General features: G+C 36.0%; 3 protein-coding genes across 3 annotated transcripts; 2 read left to right on the forward strand and 1 right to left on the reverse strand.

Annotated features, from left to right (window-relative positions):
• Positions 1 to 5271: 5271 nt before the first annotated feature.
• Positions 5272 to 15106, reverse strand: LOC144960478 (uncharacterized). Its single transcript, XM_078893589.1, has 2 exons — positions 15038 to 15106; positions 5272 to 8179 (listed from the first exon to the last, which is right to left on the reverse strand). The coding sequence occupies exon 2, from the start codon at positions 8084 to 8086 to the stop codon at positions 7013 to 7015; it is 1074 nt and encodes a 357-aa protein (XP_078749715.1). The 5' UTR covers positions 8087 to 8179; positions 15038 to 15106; the 3' UTR covers positions 5272 to 7012.
• LOC144960749 (uncharacterized) lies at positions 8513 to 9070 on the forward strand. Its single transcript, XM_078894042.1, has one exon. It carries the CDS (start codon positions 8513 to 8515, stop codon positions 9068 to 9070), a length of 558 nt encoding a protein of 185 aa, XP_078750168.1.
• Positions 9107 to 14804, forward strand: LOC144960750 (uncharacterized). Its single transcript, XM_078894043.1, has 5 exons — positions 9107 to 9579; positions 10040 to 11530; positions 11828 to 12469; positions 13755 to 13839; positions 14721 to 14804. Exons 1-5 carry the CDS (start codon positions 9107 to 9109, stop codon positions 14802 to 14804), a joined length of 2775 nt encoding a protein of 924 aa, XP_078750169.1.
• Positions 15107 to 18171: the final 3065 nt, after the last annotated feature.

The following is an 18171-nucleotide window of genomic DNA, read 5'->3' on the forward strand; positions in this document are numbered from 1 at the left end:
GATATTGCATTACACAAAAGCTCAATTAGAAATTACTGCTGGCGAAAAGTCAAGGTACCTTCAACTGGGGTAGTAGTGTCGTATGGTCTTCACACCTCCAAGAGTGACTCATTCAGCCATTTGATGTAGTCGTCATCAGCTTTATGGATAGCAGGATAGCCGCCCTCTATGGATGTTGATGGACAGTCAGCGACGGGTTTCACCGTTGTCGTCGTGCAGAGGCTAAGTACTTCGTAAGAAGAAAACCAAGAGTAACCTAAAACCGATATCCGGACTTTGACAAGTATGTCTCACACCCGGATACACACCTCCACTCTCATGAAAAGTCAAAACTGGGGTCACTTTGCCTTAAGGGGTGACTTTGCTTCTATTGATTTGGACAAATTAGTTTGTTTTTAGATTTGTGCCAGTTATTTCTTTTGATGAAAAATTAAATCCTCTAACGAGGAAAATGACTACAACAAGCTGAGAATACTCAAAGTGCTCAACATCGATTGAGGCAAAGTCACCCAACTAGCCAAAGTCACCCTATTTGACGGTACTTCTTTTCCATTTACAGACCATTTATCATATAATCAAACAGTACAGTCAAAACTGTCTATAAAGACCACCCAATATCAATGACCAAAGTGGCCGTTACATACAGGTGTAGTGACTGGGGTTGGGGTCGTTTGGAGAAAAGGGGTGGGGGGGATGGTGTACACTTTCTTAAACTTTTTTTTTTATTAAATGTATTTGCGCTTATTGCCTGCCATCATTTGTTTATTATTTTATATTATTATTATATATTATTATTATTATATTATTTATTATTATATATTATTATTATTATTATTATTATTATTTTATATTATTATTATTATTATATTATTATATTATTATATTATATATTATATATTATTATTATTATATTATTATTATTATTTATTATTATTATTAATTATTATTATTATTATTATTATTATTATATATTATTATTATTATTATATTATTATTATTATTATTATTATTATTATTATTATTATTATTATTATTATTATTATTATTATTATTATTTATTATTATATATTATATTATATTATTATTATTATTATTATTATTATTATTATTATTATTTTTATTATTATTATTATTATTTATTATTATTATTAATATTATTATTATTATTTATTATTATATATTATTATTATATTATTATTATTATTTATTTATTATTATTTATTATTTTATATATATTATTATATTATCATCATTCATATTATTTATTATTATTATATATTATTATTATATATTATTATTATATTATTATTATTATTATTATTATTATTATTATTATTATTATTATTATTATATCATCATTATTATTATTATTATTATTATTATTATTATTATTATTATTATTATTATTATTATTATTATTATTATTATTATTATTATTATTTTATTAATTATTATATATTTGATGGTGATGATGATGATGATGATGATGATGATGATGATGATGATGATGATGATGATGATGATGATTATGATGATGATGATGATGATGATGATGATGATGATGATGATGATGATGATGATGATGATGATGATGATGATGATGATGATGATGATGATGATGAAAATGATGATGATGATGATGATGATGATGATGATGATGATGATGATGATGATGATGATGATGATGATGATGATGATGATGATGATGATGATGAGAATCATGATGATGACGATGATGATAAAAGGTAAAAATGCAGATGATGATACGACTAATAATAATAATAATAAATAATAATAATAATAATAATAATAATAATAATAATAATAATAATAATAATAATAATAATAATAATAATAATAATAATAATAATAATAATAATAATAATAATAATAATAATAAAAAGATGTTGTTTTTTTTTTGTTTTTTTGTTTCTTTTTGTTTTGTTTAATTGCTGTTATTTCTTCTTTTTGTTTTTCTTTTTTTGTTTTTTTTTTGTTGTTTTTTTTTTTTGGGGGGGGGGGGGTTAAAATTTTATTTTGGGTTTGCTTTGTACTTTTTCTCTTTTTTTTATTTACTCTCTGTTTTGATTCTTGGGGGTGGGGTGTTGGTTGTTATTATTATTTTTTTTCAAATTTCTGGTTTTTATATATTTTCTCTCTTTTTTGGGTGGAAAAGAGTTGTGAGTTGTATCGTTCGGTGTCATTTTCATTTCTTTTTGAAATAGTAAGTGATAGTCTTTGCTTTAGTCTCTTGTCCATCAACACCTCTTCAGTATTGTAAATGTTCAGTATTGAGTTTAATAAAAATCTTTCTCGAGGAATTTCCTGACTCTCACAAGTGATGAAAAGCCTTCATGCCATCTAGTGTGTTCTTCTATCATGTCATCTTCTCAGTCATCCTAATGCCATTATCATCACCATCATCATCATCATAATCATCACCATAATCATCATCCCAATTATTTTTTAATGAGGAACGGAGGTCAGGTGCGTTACGTTTCCAATCACACATACGAGTCTTCGTCAATTCTGAACAACGAGGTGTTGATTTTGCATCTATGATGATATTTCATTTTACCTGCAGGGACAGGCTGACAATTCAATCTAATTCGCGTTCGTTTTTTACCTTTCGCACTTTTGTAAAAAAAATACCTGAAAAGGAAATGTCATTACAAAGTGGATACATTTAAAGTCGGTTTGCCATCAATAACGAAAGTACAGACTTCAGTGTGGAGGAAAACTGGAGAGAAATGTGGAACAGGGAAACACCAAAAGGAGGACACATCATTAAAGATCCAACCAAAAGAGTGTCTGCATTCAATAACGCCAGGAAATACTGGATTTCCTCAAACCGCCTCTTAACTGGACATGGCAGAACTGCATCAAATATGTGCAGATGGAAACTTGGAAACAGTGATACCTGCCAGAAATGCCAGACAGCCCCAGAGACCAGCGATCACATCTTCCTCCACTGTCCAGTCACTAAACTAGAAGGTGGCTACGAAACCATCCTTAGGGCGCAGAAAGACTTTAGAAGCAGGGTTGACGAAATACATTTGGAGGTGTAGCCATACGCTACTACTACTACTACTACTACTACTACTACTACTACTACTACTACTACTACTACTACTACTACTACTACTACTACTACTACTACTACTACTACCACTAATAACGAACATACAGACTAAAAAAAAGCCTCATAGCAGAATGACTATAATGGACGTCTACATAGCTCCATTGCACAATTTACAACTTATAAATGTTAGGTTTGTCACAAGGAATCGGCTTTGACCAGTGACAGCGACGTTCAAATAAGTGGTAGTCAGTTCAAGTGGTCGCTATAGCCAGGTATCTGCCTGTTAAGATCATGACTTTAGATGGTCTTGGTCGTGTCAAGGAGGTTTCTGTTATATAGAGGTTGAATATAGAGAGATGTCAACAGAACTGGTTGTTATGTAGAGGTGGTCGTTATATAGAGGTGGTTGCTATATAGAGATGATCGTTATGGAGGGGTGATCGCTAAGGCAGGTTTGACAAAAGAAAAAGGAATATAACAGCTTTGGTTTTTAAAAAATAACAACTAACAAGGAATGTTTTGAGAATAAAACCCTTCTTTAGCCAATTTCAAAAGCATTATGAACATATTAATACAACTTTTGAAATACAGTCTGACGACAAAAAAGCATTTGGAGCGTCATGCGGCAAGTCCAATCTTGAAATATTTTGAGATCGTACTTGCCGAAGAAACGTACCAACTACTATCCAATCTCTCGATCTCTCACCCACTCTAATCCCATGACCTGTGTTTGTCAGAGGGACTTCCGGCGATCGTACTTGCCGATAAAACGTACCAACTACTATCCAGTCTCTCGATCTCTCACCCACTCTATCCAATGACCTGTGTTTGTCAGAGGGACTTCCGGCGATCGTACTTGCCGATAAAACGTACCAACTACTATCCAATCTCTAGCTCTTTCACCCACTCTGTCCCATGACTGGCGTTTGTCAGGGTGACTTCCGGTATGAAGTCTTCTCAACACAGTGTCATAAATAATAACGTGAAGTTGAATGTAAGCTTCAATTTAATTACAAAAACATATCAAATGAACGTTTCGGGTTTCCCCTTTATCAACAAAACAGGATGATTGAAACACCACAGATGAATGAGATGATGTGGTAGTGCCGTAGTATCTGTTTTTGTAATTAAATTGAAGCTTACATTCAACTTCACGTTAGTATTTATTTCTTCGAGCTTCGAGCAGCAACATTTACACAACACAGTGTCACACTTCTCGGTCATTGGAATTCTCTGTCAGATCATACATCGCCAATCCTGTCCATTCTTTGATGTTATCCAGTCACTTTTCCCTTTCTTCTTCTTCTTCTTCTTCTTCTTCTTCTTCTTCTTCTTCTTCTTCTTCTTCTTCTTCTTCTTCTTCTTCTTCTTCTTCTTCTTCTTCTTCTTCTTCTTCTTCTCTCCTTCTTCTCCTTCTTCTTCTTCTTCTTTCTCTCTTCTCTCTTCTCTTCTTCTTCTTCTTCTTCTTCTTCTTCTTCTTCTTCTTCTTCTTCTTCTTCTTCTTCTTCTTCTTCTTCTTCTTCTTCTTCTTCTTCTTCTTTTTCTTCTTCTTCTTCTTCTTCTTCTTCTTCTTCTTCTTCTTCTTCTTCTTCTTCTTCTTCTTCTTCTTCTTCTTCTTCTTCTTCTTCTTCTTCTTCTTCTTCTTCTTCGTTGACCTTCCACCGTCGATTGAATGACTGTCTTGCACAAGCAAGCTGTCAAGTCTGACCACATGTCAAAACCATGCAGATTTCTGTTTTTTGTTATAACCATTGCAAACAACGGTTCCTGTGTTTCCTCTAGCTTTTCCACATTTTCAAGAATATTTGTGACCCCAGTCTCAAATCGGTATTATGTTGGGATGGACAAGGTGCTAAAAAGTCAAATTATAGTTAAATAGGTCAAAAATATAAAACGTTGGTATTTAGCACAATAAAATATGATATTTCTTCTCCTCTATAAAGCATATTATAAACTCAACTTAATCATGATATTTCTGGCTACAAATTCCATTTTCAGCCTCTTAATCATCCCGACTTAATACCATTTTGAGACAAGGGGTCACATTTTGTTAGTTTTATGTTCCAGATATGACACTCGTACTCCTGTATATCAAAAAGAAGGGAGGGGGCGCTCATATAAATAGTATACACTTGTCTAAGAAGCTCACAACATTGCCATCCGGAACTATTACAAACACAAAGAAACTATTTGTAATCATAAACGTTTATAGTCTGGTTAATACAGTTTAGTGAAAATTACTCATAGAGGTGGACGGCAAAAAACAATAACAAAGACATGAGTGTGGTCGACTTCGTTCTATCCAAAACGGGGCGGATACACTTTGACCAAACATGTCTAAACATGTTCAAAGTGCCTTACAAGGGGTCCCTAGCCAACAGCAAAACCTAAATGTAGGATGAGACATGTTGACTGTTTGACGATATATTTTTTTTTCCAGATTCTACGTCATTTGTGACCCCTCGTCTCAAAACGGTAATAAGTCGGGATGATTGAGATGCTGAAAATGGAATTGGTAGCTAGAAATATCATGCTTAAGATGAGTTTATATGATTTATAGAGGAGAAGGAATATTATATTTACTGTGCTAAATACCAACGTTTCATATTTTTTACCAGTTTAACTATGATTTGTCTTTTTAGCATCTGGTCTATCCCAACATAATACCGTTTTGAGACGAGGAGTCACATTTTGCACCTGAATACAGTGATAGAATGCGAGTATAGAGCCTTTTCTATGGATTCAACTTTGCGCCGCTCAGAGTGTGATTCGAACACTGGACTTTTCTATCCGAAGGCGATGTCATATTGCTGGACCACACATACAGTCTGACGACAAAAAAGCATTTGGAGCGTCATGCGGCAAGTCCAATCTTGAAATATTTTGAGATCGTACTTGCCGATAAAACGTACCAACTACTATCCAATCTCTAGCTCTCTCACCCACTCTGTCCCATGACCTGTGTTTGTCAAGAGCAAAGCTTTTCAATGGGGTGTTTTGTACACCCTAGGATATACCAACATTTCTAAAGGGTCCACCGATGTCAAGGGTGTACGTTGGGGTGGGGGGCATGTCAGAAACATACCGGCATGAAACAATATATTCACTCTATAAAGGTAAAGTCTAATTTGTGTTGAGTTGACTTAGATATTATATTTATTAGCACACGGTATATTAATGTTTCGCTTTCTTTCTTTATTCTTTTAACGGGACCCTTCGTCTCAAAACGGTATTATGTCGGGATGGACCAGATACTAAAAAGCCAAATTAACGCCAAACTGGTCAAAATATGAAACGTTGGTATTTAGCACAGTAAAATATGATATTCCTTCTCCTCTATAAAGCAAACAAACTCAACTTAAGTCTGATATTTCTGGCTAAAAACACAATTTTCAGCACCTTAGTCATCCCGACTTAATACCGTTTTGAGACGAAGGGTCACTAATTTTCAAACCACTTCAGGTGTATTGTGGCTAAGTTAGGCGTCTTGATGTTTTATATTTCGGGATGTATTTGTGTTCTATAATAGGGAAGAACCTATCACTAAACTGTTTCGTTGTGAATGGATTCACAACGATTGGTGGTAGATTGTTTACAAGATTATAGAAGAGCGAAAAAAACGATTGTTCATGGCTTTGTATTCGGGAGGGCGCCACTGTGATTCTTAGATCGTGTCACCTTGTTTTTAATCTCGTTGTTACTGGACGGAAGTTGTTTTGTGGTATTGTTACTAGGTTGTGGAATACGCGATAAAGCATTGTCAGTTTGAATTGCTTCCTTTGTTGCTCAAAAGTTGTACAATCTAATGTTCGAACCATCTGTGAGACATTTATTATGATAGGTGTACTTTTAATGTATTGTTACGACTATTGGAAAAGTTGTACGTGTGTAAAAGACTTGGAAAGCTGAGAACTAGAGCATACCTTGTCTTTATTGCGGGATTGAAACCATTCGTGAACATGTTGGAAACGCTTCGACAAAGGACGTTTTATAACGCGTGGAGACCCGGATGTAGAAGAAAAAGTTGATGGAGGAATTAATGACAACGAACAGGAAACGGATGTAGTAGCTCACACTGAGTATGTTTCTGTTGGATCCGGAAACGGAAATCCCCGGGATAGCGAGAATAACGGTGGCAGGAATGTGAGATATAGTCAGGCAGGCAACGAATATACACGTCACTGTGATGACGAATTTGACCATCTCCGCGTCTTTTGAAGACATACGTTTAGTCTCTGAAGAACTGTCTGACGATGCTGCCGATGATGATAAAGCCACACTTGCGTTTTTCGTACGCCATTTTTGATACGTGTTAAGTTTGTTGATCATGATGATGGTGGCGATTGTGACGATAACGATTGCAACTGACGATAGTATTGTAGTCGATATCAAACTGTTGTAATAAACGAAGCTATTTGCAAAAGGCGATTCAATGAAGTCTGGTAATGTCAAGTTTGTTTCCGGGTCAACATACCAAGAAATTCTCGTAGAAGCCATGTATAGTATACGATTGATGGAGAATAAGATAAAAATAAACATTATTATACGGAATGTAACCTTAGGCGTTAGGATATGTTTTATCTTTAGTGGAATCATAACACATAGAGTTTTCTCTATAGATAGATACACGGTAGTCCAGATACTGCTGTTATAAAAAGCAGCGTACATAATCATAGGATAAGCATTGTAGTGTTCACAAATGTAACCTTGTCTCCAGTTTTCTATAATATCCACAAAAGAACAAACTTGAAGTGGGATTGTCATGAAACAACTAAAAAAGTCAAATATTGAAAGGCCCATAAATGCAATGTTCGTGCTGCTAGTTGTCGCACCTTGCTTTAGAAAGACGCGGATGTTGATTGCGTTTGTGATGACTCCAAGAATTGAGAAGAACATCTGTGTGAAAACTAAACCTTTTTTGATGACTTGGAAATCGTCATTGCTGATGAATTGGTCAGTCTGTAAAGTGAAAACGTTCTCCTCTAAAGTGTGGTTGTTATCCATGTACGAATAATGTGAGTCTTTTGTTGTTCAAATAGATATCAAATCGTGTCAGGCCTTTAAATCCAACACAAAGGTCAAACACGATCCATCTTCCTTTGTTACAATTATAGTCCAGGAAACATTTTTGACGTACGAAAAATAACAAATTATATATTGTGGCGATCTCCGTTTCCTACGAACTACGAAGACTTACCACATACTGCTGACTGCAAGACTACTCTACACGTCAGATCAGACAAAACGTAAACACGAGAGAACTCATTAAATTTATAAAATTCACTACACATTGCTTTCATTGTTTGTTGTTTCCAGTAAAGTAGATGCTACATTGGTGACCCCGACTTAAAACAATTTAAGAGATAGGTATATATATTATTATTATTACTATTTACCAGTTCAACTCTTCACAAGAACATAATAATAAACATGTCTATCGACGCCGTAGCATTGAAATTGCCCACATTTTGGACCACTTGTCCTTCAGCGTGGTTTGCACAAAGCGAGGCACAATTTGCCTTACGTGATATAGCAAGCGATGAAACAAAGTACTACTATGTAGTGGCTGCCTTAGACTCAGACACAGCAACTAGAGCCCTTGCCATTCTATCATCACCACCCAAGGAAGGTAAATATGAAATACTGAAAAACTTCCTGCTGTCTGCGTTCGGCCTTTCGGAAACAGAGAGAGCGGAATCTCTACTCAACATGAATGGTTTGGGCGACTTAAAGCCATCTGAGTTAATGGACAGGATGTTAGTGCTCCTCGGCAAACACAAACCCTGTCTGCTCTTCAGACAGTTATTCTTAAGACAACTTCCAGCAAACATCAGACTTCCATTAGCAAACTCGTCCAACCTGAATGATTACAGGGCACTTGCCAGAGAAGCTGACAATTTTTTCTACGCTGCTCACTCAAACTCTAACTCCTTTTCAATTTCTCATACTACTTGTGAAGTTGACACACCAACCATGACAGTGAAATAGATTCCCTCTGCTGGTACCATCAACGGTTTGGTTCAAATGCCCGTCGATGTGCACAAACATGCAAACTCTTCAATTCATTCAAGAAAAACAAGAACCAGGGAAACGCCAAGCCGGTCAACAGTAAATTCTGCTGTCGACCCGGATTCTTACTCAGCCAACGCGCCCACATCAAAAAACCTCCAACTCATCGTCGTCGATGAAAATTCAAACCGACGTTTTTTAGTAGATACTGGGGCTCAAGTATCTGTCACACCCGCCTCTGCATCAGACAAAAGCTTGGGTTCCTCTGATCTCTCATTACAAGCTGCTAATGGTTCTACAATAAAAACATACGGATGCTTTGAAACTAACATACGTATTGGATCGCGTTCATTCAATGCACGACTTATCAAAGCTGATGTCAAGCGTCCCCTACTTGGAGCAGATTTTCTACGTCATCATAATCTGCTTGTGGATATTCGTGGTCGACGCCTTATCGACGCTGAAACGTTTTCGCACTACCTTGTTCAGTAAGTTCAGTTTGCGCAAACGCCGAACTCTCACCACTCGAGCCGAACTGCAATACATTCAGAAAATTATTGAATAACTATCCAGAACTACTTCAACCAACATTTTCAACGGCAACTGTGAAACATGGCGTGCAACATTTCATCACAATCAAAGGTCGCCCAGTATTCGCACGTGCTCGTCGCCTGGCTCCAGAAAAACTCTTGTGGTCAAAAAAGGAATTTTTGGAAATGGAGAAAATGGGCATAATTCAAAAATCAAAGAGCCCTTGGGCTTCCCCATTACACATGGTCCCCAAGGCTGATGGCACAATGCGTCCCTGCGGAGATTTTCGTCGACTTAACGATGCTACTATACCAGATCGATATCCTGTCCCACACATTCATGATTTTACAGCAAACTTAGACGGTAAAATCATCTTCTCGAAGATCGACCTTGTCAGAGGATACCACCAAATTCCAGTCGCTCCAGAAGACGTCCCAAAAACGGCAGTGATAACCCCTTTAGGCCTTTGGGAGTTCTTAAGAATGCCATTGGATTAAAAAATGCAGCACAAGCATTCCAACGTTTAATGGACTCCATTTTACAAGATTTAGACTGCGTATTTTGTTATTTAGACGACATTCTGGTTGCAAGTTCAACTGAGGCAGAACAAATGGAACATCTCAAAATCGTATTCGAAAGACTTAGAAACCAAGGCCTCGTTATCCGTCTTGAGAAATGTCTTTTCGGTGTGAGATCTCTTAACTTCCTTGGCCATCACATCTCGCATTCTGGATCTGTCCCAATGGCGACAAAAACTGAGGCTGTTAAACAATTTCCACAACCAAAAACCATCAAGTCACTTCAAGAGTTCCTCGGGATGTTGAATTTTTACCATCGTTTCATTCCGAGACTAGCTGAAATACTTCGACCCCTATATAGTGCTTTGAAAGTCAAAAAACAACGTCAAGCACTTACGTGGACGCAAGAAATGTTGAAAGCCTTTACTGACGGTAAAAATGCACTAAGTAACGCTACAATGTTAGCCCATCCTTGCTTGAACTCACCCCTCGCTTTAACGTCTGACGCCTCCGACCAAGCTGTGGGCGCTGTCCTTGAACAACTTAATCATCAAGGTAATTGGGAACCATTGGCATTTTCCAGCAGGCAGTTACGTAAACCTGAACAGAAATACAGTACCTTTGATAGGGAGTTGCTTGGCATTCACTTAGCCATCCGTCATTTCCGTTTCATCATTGAAGGGAGACAATTCGCTATTTTTACTGACCATAAACCATTAAACCTCGCTTTAACGTCTGACGCCTCCGACCAAGCTGTGGGCGCTGTCCTTGAACAACTTAATCATCAAGGTAATTGGGAACCATTGACATTTTCCAGCAGGCAGTTACGTAAACCTGAACAGAAATACAGTACCTTTGATAGGGAGTTGCTTGGCATTCACTTAGCCATCCGTCATTTCCGTTTCATCATTGAAGGGAGACAATTCGCTATTTTTACTGACCATAAACCATTAATCCATGCCATGTCCAAATCAACTGAACCATGGTCAGCTCGTCAACAAAGGCACTTATCTGCCATATCCGAGTTAACAACTGACATCCGACACATTTCTGGAAAAAACAACACTGTTGCAGATTGTCTCTCAAGAGCAGTTACAAACTCAGTCTCAATTGGCATCGACTATCAAGCTATGGCGGAATCCCAAGAAAATAGCATTGACATACAGGCTTACAAAACTGCATTAACAAGCCTCAAAATCGTCAAAACATCTGTTGACTCGTGTCCAGAGTTAATTTGTGACATCTCAACCGGCTACCCAAGACCTATCGTTCCTACCGACTTCAGAAGACCGGTTTTCGAAATTATTCACAATATGAGTCATCCTGGAGTTAAGGCCACAGTCAGACTTATCAGCAAGAAATTTATCTGGCATGGTCTTAAGAAAGAAGTGTCAGCATGGGTTAAGCAATGTCACAACTGCCAATCTTCGAAAATTCAAAAACATATACGAGCACGGTTAGAAACATTCCATGTCCCAGGAAAGCGATTCTCACATATAAACATTGACCTCGTTGGACCATTACCTCAGTCAAGGGGGTTCACCCATCTCCTTACTATAATTGACAGGAACACCCGATGGCCTGAGGCAATACCGTTACAAACCACAACAACAGAAGAATGTGCAAAAGCCCTGATCTCCAATTGGATCTCGCGGTTTGGTATTCCTGTTGATATAACTTCTGACAGGGGATCACAATTTACATCCACGCTATGGAAACAGATGGCCAGTCAACTTGGTGTGCAGATTCATCACACAACTGCGTATCACCCTCAGTCCAACGGCATGATTGAACGGTTTCATCGGTCCTTGAAATCATCCCTCAAAGCTCGTCTAATAACTCCAAATTGGGTGGATGAGCTACCTTGGGTTCTGCTTGGTTTAAGAACTGCACCTAAGGATGATATCGGTCATTCTTCAGCTGAATTAGTATACGGAGAACCTTTAACAATCCCTGGAGAGTTTATACCTGACCATCCTTCAGACTTCCACGCTAAAGACTTTTTGGCAACCTTTCGGCAAAACGTGTCCCTTCATTCACCACGGCCAACACACCATCACGGCTATCATCAAACAAATTTACCCAAGAACTTGATGTCAGCAAAATATGTTTACATCCGTGTTGACACCCACCGAGAACCCATTCAGAAGCCGTATACAGGTCCCTATGTTGTCATAACCCCTGGAGATAAACAATTCCTGATCGATGTTGGTGGCAAAGCAGAACGGATTTCAATCGACCGACTTAAAGCTGCATTTGTCGATTCTACGCAACCAGTTTCCCTTGCCACCCCACCTCGTCGTGGACGCCCACCGAATACGAACAGAAGGTTATCGAACAGAAACATACAAAACTCCCGTACTGCTTCTGATGATACTAACGTAGTGCCTACTAAGAAGCTATCTCGCTCAGGACGTACCATTAAACGACCTCGGTACTACGAAGATGACTAGTCCGTGTTTGGGGGGCATGTGTGGCGATCTCCGTTTCCTACGAACTACGAAGACTTACCACATACTGCTGACTGCAAGACTACTCTACACGTCAGATCAGACAAAACGTAAACACGAGAGAACTCATTAAATTTATAAAATTCACTACACATTGCTTTCATTGTTTGTTGTTTCCAGTAAAGTAGATGCTACAATATATATATATATATATATGAGTAAAATCAGCTCACATTCCTTCCAACACTACTGTCATTTCGACACCAGTGGTGTGATATTCTATCCATTTCCCATCATCTTTGAAGGAGAGTAGATCTGTGGTTCATTTAGGGTGTTTTGTGGAGCGTGGATACGCGTAAAAAAGCAAAATAGCAGCACAGAACACTCTAAATGGGGGAATTTATTGATCACTGTCAGAACTACATCTGATCGGGGGACGTGGTGGCTGAGTGGTTAAGGTATTGCACCCCGAAGTTACCGGGTTCGAGACCACTTTCGTTTTATTACCTTTGCTCAAGTTTATTAACCCCAAATCTGCTAACTTTGGACAACATGGTGTCAGAACTGGATATATCGATATGACATTTTCCAGTTGACACGCAATAGGGAATGAGATTAGCGGACGTCAACTATAGTCTGTAACGTCACCGCGGAAAAGTTATTAGAGAGAGAACGTCATGTTGGTTGTGGGCGGAAGCGAGGACGAGAGACGCATGCGCACAACCAACATGACGTTCTCTCTCTAATAACTTTTCCGCCGGTGACGTCACAGAATATGGGTGACGTCCAATCAAGGGACGCTACTCTTCCGCTAATCTATTTCCCTATTCTACCCCAAGCAAAGGACGCAAATTTCACACTTACCCGAGAGCAAATTCCTAATCTATCTTCATCCCTCAAACTCCATCAATACAGGACAATATATAATTGAGTGTGAACAATTGGAAGACACTTCCCACCACCCTATCTTCAAAAAAAGAGCTACTCGTATATGAGAATAAACAGGACGTGCTAGCCTTATAAAAACCCATCAAACCCCCTCTTCCACAAAAATAGCTTAAAGGACGGACATGTTTTTATCCTGTTCAGTGGTGTGATATTCATTAATAAGGGGAGAGTGGATTACATTGACTTAACTTTCTTAAATTTCTTTCTGATCTACAGTCTATATCAACAGCTTTTCTGCATAATTTTACGTCTCTATTCCTATGAGGTTGATATGCATGAGATCAATATGACGAGGTTACATGTAATGTAAAAATGTTTTTCAATGCCGCGGTTTTCTAGTTAGTTTATCTGGTGCAGTTCAGTATCTCTTGTGGCCAGAGTACCTAGCATTTCTTTACCTTATGCTATATCGGCGTTAGAATTATATATATATATATATATATATATATATATATATATATATATATATATATATATATACATATATATATATGTATATATATATATATATATATATATATATTTATTTTTATATATATATATATATATATATATATATATATATATATATTGCTCTAAATATTCATGAGTTGACACGTATAACGTTCATGTGTTAGACTATTTTATTAAAGATTATTAGGCTTGTTCAGCCCATTATAATATTTTAATCTGTTATTATGACCCTATCACTATTCCTGTCTGAGGGCACTCCAGTCCCAAGGACAGGTCAAGAAATTTTAACACGGAAAAATCTAAAGGCATGTTTATATCTTTATCAAATCAGATTTCTATCCCTTCCTAGTACGGACATTTGAACAGCTGTCCAACCCCACCATTGTTTCAAACGGCACCCCTACCAGCAAGACCCGAGAGACAGCCATTGCGGTTACGACCTCAGCTGCCACGAAGTTAAGAAATGCAACAATAAAAATATATTGTGGGTTTTTCTTTGTTAATGAAACATAAGAAAACATGTGAATATGTATCATACTGTTTAAAACATAATAAATCATATTTACTTTTGTTTTCAATTAGAAGTAGGACTGTAACTTGTTTTATTCATTACTTATCGTATTGTAAAGGTTTTGTCCTTAGACAGCTATAAGAGCTGTTTAATATTTTCGTGTGACGAGAAAATCATTGGATTTGCAGACCTCTGTATAATTTAATTATAATTAATAGGGTGATTCTGTGAGTGTAGAAGTTGACAGCTCGTGTGGTGTGAAGATTTATTACATCAAATTTTCTAAAATAAAGAAAATGTAACATCTTTAATATCCCATTGCACATGGGTAATTCCTGTTGATATCTACTTTATTCCTTTTAATCACTTCTTGAGGATTGCATTAAGAAATAAACAGTATATAGAATAAAATATAATACTTTGAATATTATATGTATATAAAGACTGTGGTGAAAACATAAAAATATCTTCTCATATTTCACCTACAATGATTAACTATTTAGCTTTAAAATGTCTTTTATTAAATGTTTCTTACGTCATTCGTTATATCAAAACCGTGTACTTATGCTTCGTAAAACTCGCGTCAATATAGGTTTTGTTATAACATAAGTTAACAACCGTAATAAAATACACTCACTGATTATCTTCTATATATTCAATCTTCTTCGATCGATATATGATTTTCAACAGCCTTAACTCACTCAACCCTAACACCGACTATATCCGTAGTTTACCCGGGTTACTTTCACCCCATGCCTATTTATTACATTTTTCTGAGACTAATTATAGTGGCAGTATCAAAGCTAATGTTTTAAGTTTTTACAGGTTAATGATAGTTGAATAAAACTATGTACATGCTCATTCTTAATACTTTTTTCCCATTTTGAAAAGTAGAAAAAATCTTTATCATTCCAAATAAGTATATTCTCTTCAAGGGAATTGATTTTAAAATCTTTATGCTCAGTTGTACAGTCGAAAATGACGCGTGCATATTATTTAAATTTTTTGAAATGTTTACTTTTAGTTTTGTCTAGACGTGGAATAAACGGCAAAGTCGTGCTATGTGTTTAGTTGGGTTTTTTTAAACTCACAACATTCGCCATTCGATTAGAACCTACCAACACAAAAATCGGTGTGTGCCATTGAAAATTTATAGTTTGATTACTACAGTTAAGTGAGAACTACTCATAAAAATGGCCGGCTTAAAACAATAAAAAAATATTGATTGACGTCAATTTCGTTCCACCAATAAACAATTTGAAATGATGTTATTTGTTCCAGTAGATAATTTATGTGGTTTTGTAATCCATAATATTGAAATGTATCGATAAATATTGGGACATCGTAATGGAAACCAATGATAATAAATTGAATGTATAATTTAGTAGAGAATTGTTTCCCAAATTAGAGAGATCGTTTTTGAAAACAATCAGAATATATTGAAGGTATGACTTTAGTGGAGTATCGATTCCAAATAAAAATAGGTTAATATTCGCTGTTTGAGAAAAGTATCGGTTTGTATATAAAATAAAAGGCAATTGGAATGTGTTGCTGATATAATACAAAATGTATCAATTTACGAGTATGCTTATCCCATTTTTATCGTCATTTTCATATTTTTATGTCATTATCATTTACATATAGTTAAGTGTCATTAATTTGATTTATATTTTTCAACAATTTCAAAACGAGACGTTTTACAGGGAACTATTGCTATGTCATGATGAACCAGTATATATGAATTAAATTCAATAAGACTATTTTCAGATTGCATTGATAAAATAAAAAGCGTTGTATTTTGCTGTCTCGAGAAATGCAGCAAGTATAACTTAGCTGGAAACAAGATATGGCGTTAGATAATTCACCAATTGATAATGCTGTTAATATTTGATGGCAAATTGCCTCATTTGTAACAAATTGAAAACGAAATCAATATGTTTATGTTGTTTATATCGCACGAGTGAAAGAAAGATAGGAAGAGAGAGAGAGAGAGAGAGAGAGAGAGAGAGAGAGAGATTGTGTGTGTGTGTGAGTGAGAGAGAGAGAGAGAATAAGTAGGAGTGAAACATCTGTTCAATGTTATAGTTATCGAATAATGGTATAACAAGTGTAACTAAATGACAAATTGCCATATTTAAGGACAATAAAGATCTATTATTATTATTATTATTATCATCATCATCATCATCATCATCATCATCATCATCATCATCACCACCATCATCATCATTATAAAGATCTGAAAAATGTGTATGACACCAACATAATTTTAAAGATTGATATAAAACTGACCACGTCTTTTTTCAGGAAATTCATAATCAACCAAGCATGTCTAAGCCATTCAAGTTAACCTTTTTGAGGATGCGTTTTGTTCCAGAGTATGCGTGTCCTGAGTTGGCTAACTTATTTGGTAAAGGACAAAACATGGAACAACACAGTCAACATTGGTAAAGAACAAAACATTGAACAACACAGTCAACATTGGTAAAGGACAAAACATTGAACAACACAATCATATTCGTAAAGAACAAAACATTGAACAACAGTCATAATATAGGAACAAAACTGACAATGAACATTTCGAGTACAAATCCATCGAAATGTGAGTTGATTTATAATGCTCTGAATCGTTAATTTATTGAATACTGTCATAACTACAATAGGTATTAATATATATATATATATATATATATATATATATATATATATATATATATATATATATATATATATATATATATACATAAGCTCTCTACAAAACGACTTTACATTCTTATTAACTCTCTCCTTACAATCCATTTTCAGGATTTTCCCCAAAACTTCACATCCAACTAACACAAAAATGTATTTTTATCACTCAAACACAATAGCAGTAAAGTTCTTGCGATAAACAATTTCTGTAGCAAAACAAACTCTACAACACACTGTTCATTTTCTTTAAATTTTATGATGTACAAGAGAAATTTGAATAAGAAAAATGTTGGTTGTATCATAACGAATGTGACGATTTTTCAACGGTTGGTAAGGTGGGGGTTAATTAAACAAAGATCATTCATTAAAGTCTGTGATGTACAAAATAAATCTGAATAAGAAAAATGTAGAATAGTGTAGAAACAAATGTGACGATTTTGCTGTAGGTGGTAAGAAGAGGGTTAAATCAATCGTTATTTGAAGGTCGAGTTTTCTGGCCAAATTTTGGTTATTAAAAAAAAATTAATTCAGCTTTATATAGCCCAATATCCACTAAATTTGCTCAAAGCGCTTTACAAGGGGTCCCTGGTCAACAGCAACATTTAACATGTAGGACGGAACATAACGCCTGTTAGGCGATATTACAATTATTCCGACACAGACAGCGCTGTTAACGGCCAGGTACTCATTTTAAAACTGAGTACGGTGAGAGAATGTGAGTAAAGAGCCTTTTCCAAGGACTCAACTATGCGCCGAACGCGAGGCTCGAACACAGGACCTTCCGATCCGAAAGTGAGTGTCATACCACTAGACCACATGGCCGCACAACTTATATGTTCCAATGTATAACTTTCCAGAGTACGACATGTAACTGGTTGTATTATCGATAAGAAAACCAGTCCGAATAATACAAATAGCAGCATGTGACAGCTTACAGCAAAGGGAAGTAATCTATTAGTAGCCTTCGCTTCATGGTCG

Source organism: Berghia stephanieae, chromosome 15 (assembly GCF_034508935.2).
Source record: "Berghia stephanieae isolate SIO BIC M18660-M18661 chromosome 15, UCSD_Bste_1.3, whole genome shotgun sequence".
Taxonomy (NCBI): domain Eukaryota; kingdom Metazoa; phylum Mollusca; class Gastropoda; order Nudibranchia; family Aeolidiidae; genus Berghia; species Berghia stephanieae.